At 62.9% G+C, this 2,811-nt stretch overlaps 1 protein-coding gene across 1 annotated transcript; it reads left to right on the plus strand.

Moving 5' to 3' along the window:
• The first annotated feature begins 385 nt into the window (after nucleotides 1–385).
• SOWAHD (sosondowah ankyrin repeat domain family member D) lies at nucleotides 386–2,235 on the plus strand. The gene has a single exon (XM_004064788.3). The coding sequence runs from the start codon at nucleotides 701–703 to the stop codon at nucleotides 1,646–1,648; it is 948 nt and encodes a 315-aa protein (XP_004064836.1). The 5' UTR covers nucleotides 386–700; the 3' UTR covers nucleotides 1,649–2,235.
• Nucleotides 2,236–2,811: the final 576 nt, after the last annotated feature.

Raw genomic sequence — 2,811 nt, forward strand, 5'->3', positions numbered from 1 at the left:
TGCGGCGAGGGTCAAGGCCACACAAAGGGCAAGGCAGGCAGACGAGCCAGTCACATGGGGCAGTCGAGCTGCCTGCGTGAATGCTAGGCGCGGGACAATGGCAACTCCGGGACAAAGTGCAGGGAGACTCCTGAAGAGATAAGAGGGAAGGGCGAAGGAAGGGGGCGGGGAGCCAGAGCCTCGGAGCTCCAGGACCGCGCTTTGGGAGACCGTGGCTGGAAGCCGAGCTCGGCCCGCTGCGGAAGGGGCGCCCTCGCGCCTCTACACTCTAGCAGCGGCTGGGATGCTGAGAACCGCGGCTTCCAGGGCCGCAGGCGAGCTCCCAGCCAGTCCCCGCGCCCGCCCTTCGGTGCTGGAGGCGGGGCTGCCGAGCTCACCTGGCCGTTTGGGGTGGGACCGCCCGCGACCCGGGGGAGCTGCAGAGGCGGCGGTACCCAGGGAAGTGGAGCTGGGCTTGCCCTGGGGACTTGGCTGGAGCTCACACCCCTCCACGCCCCCCAAGGCCTGCGCGGGGGCCCTCCCCTAGCTCCCTCCCTCCTCCTCCTCCTCCTCCTCCTCCTCTCCTTTGCTCCCTCCCTCCGAACCCAATTGCTCAAGCAGCTTCCTTCCCCAACGCCAGCGCCAGTTCCTCTCCCGTTGGGGCCCGGGAAGGGCAGCTAACGCTGGACACTGGGACGGCCGCGGCGGCAGCTTCAAGACCATGGCCCAGCTCGGAGGGGCCGCGAACCGGGCACCCACGGCCTCTCTCGCGCCGACCTCGCAGAGCCTGCGGTGCGCCCCGCAGCCCCGCCCCTCGAGAGCGGACACTGGTAGCCTGGGCAGGTACTGGGGCAAAGCCGCAGCCGCCGCCTCCCGGGAGCCCCCCTTCCCAGGCACGCTGATGCACTCTGCAGCGGGCTCGGGACGCCGGCGGGGAGCGCTGCGGGAACTGCTGGGGCTGCAGCGGGCGGCTCCTGCCGGGTGGCTGTCGGAGGAGCGCGCCGAGGAGCTGGGCGGGCCCAGTGGGCCGGGCAGCAGCAGGCTGTGCCTGGAACCGCGGGAGCACGCGTGGATTCTGGCAGCCGCCGAGGGCCGCTATGAGGTGCTGCGGGAGCTGCTGGAGGCTGAGCCGGAGCTGCTGCTGCGGGGCGACCCGATCACCGGCTACTCGGTTCTGCACTGGCTGGCCAAGCACGGGCGCCACGAGGAGCTCATTCTGGTACACGACTTCGCCCTACGCCGGGGGCTGCGGCTCGACGTGAGCGCCCCAGGCAGCGGCGGCCTCACGCCCCTCCACCTGGCGGCCCTTCAGGGCCACGACATGGTCATCAAGGTGCTGGTGGGCGCCCTGGGTGCTGACGCTACGCGCCGCGACCACAGCGGCCACCGGGCCTGCCACTACCTGCGGCCCGACGCGCCTTGGAGGTTGCGGGAGCTGTCGGGAGCCGAGGAATGGGAGATGGAGAGCGGCAGCGGGTGCACCAACCTGAACAACAACAGCAGCGGCACCACTGCGTGGAGGGCCGCGAGCGCAGTGGGCGCGACGGCTGTGGAGACAAGCAGGAGAGTGGCAGCGTCGCGGACCAAGGCGAAGGACACCGCGGGCAGCCGGGTGGCGCAAATGCATAGCCTTTTCCGCCATCTGTTCCCCTCATTCCAGGACCGTTGACAGGGACAGAGACTGGAGAGCTAGGAGGGGCCGTGACACTGTGGCGATGGCTAGGTCCTGGGTTGTCCCGGGTTCCACCGAAGGAGAGGCGTCTTGGACGCTGCTTGGGCTTGCAAGCAACAGAACACCTCGGGGTCTGACTCAGGTACTTGTCTCAGGTCTCCTGTAACCACCGGCCTGGAGGACGCGGGGACTCGGGCACCACCTCACCAAGAGAGAGTGAAGGACCAAGCTGGCCTGGCTCCGAGTTCCAAAGCTACAGGACTAAGGAGTTGGGAGCAGGGAGCGTGGTCCTGCTTGGGAGAGGGCAAGTTAAGCTTCCAGGGGCCATTTCTGGGCAGGCCGACGCGCTGGGTTTATTAGGAAACATTCGCTAGAAGAATGAGTTAAGACTGTAAACCACCAATGCAGAGAAAACGCCTAACTCTGCCGGCCTCGCTTGGCCATTAATGGGTCTTGGGGTGCGGGTAGAGTCAGCCTCTGACAACCTCCTCCTAAGACGACCCAGCCTTAGTGGTACTTTTTCTCATGTATCACAGGTTACTTCTTATGTATATTAAAGTGGAATATGTGTTCTTTTCACATGACAAGGCTGTCCTTTCAGTGTTTTCCCCCACCTCCCTTACTAACCACAAAGGAAGAAGCTGCATATGTTTGCAGGGTAGAGGTCACCCAACCATGGCGGTGATGTTGTGCCCCCCGGGGCAGGCTCTGGGCCTCCTTCTCAGAACAAATGGCCAGAGCTGTGCACGGAAGAAGCTACTTCCACTTGGATCTGAGGAGAAACATACAGTTCACCTCTGTCCTGAGCTCTTTGATGGTCTGGCCTCAGGCACCAGCCTCATCCTAGAAGAGTTGTCATATAGGGGCCTTGGGTTGGGGGGTAAAAGGCAAAAGTTTCCAAATTTATATTTCTGATATTTCCACGGTCAGTCATGTAATTTACCTTGATTTGTGGCCTCTAATGAGACACACCCACGGGCACTTTTTTTTTTCCAAGATGGGGCTTTCCTCAGCAGCATTTATTTATTTATTTATTTATTTTTGAAATGGAGTCTCACTCTGTCACCCAGACTGGAGTGCAGTGGCGCAATCTTGACTCATCGCAACCTCTGCCTCCCGGGTTCAAGCAATTCTCCTGCCTCAGCCTCCCAAATAGCTAC

The sequence above is a fragment of the Gorilla gorilla genome, chromosome X (genome assembly GCF_029281585.2).
Source record: "Gorilla gorilla gorilla isolate KB3781 chromosome X, NHGRI_mGorGor1-v2.1_pri, whole genome shotgun sequence".
NCBI classification, from domain to species: Eukaryota; Metazoa; Chordata; class Mammalia; order Primates; family Hominidae; genus Gorilla; species Gorilla gorilla.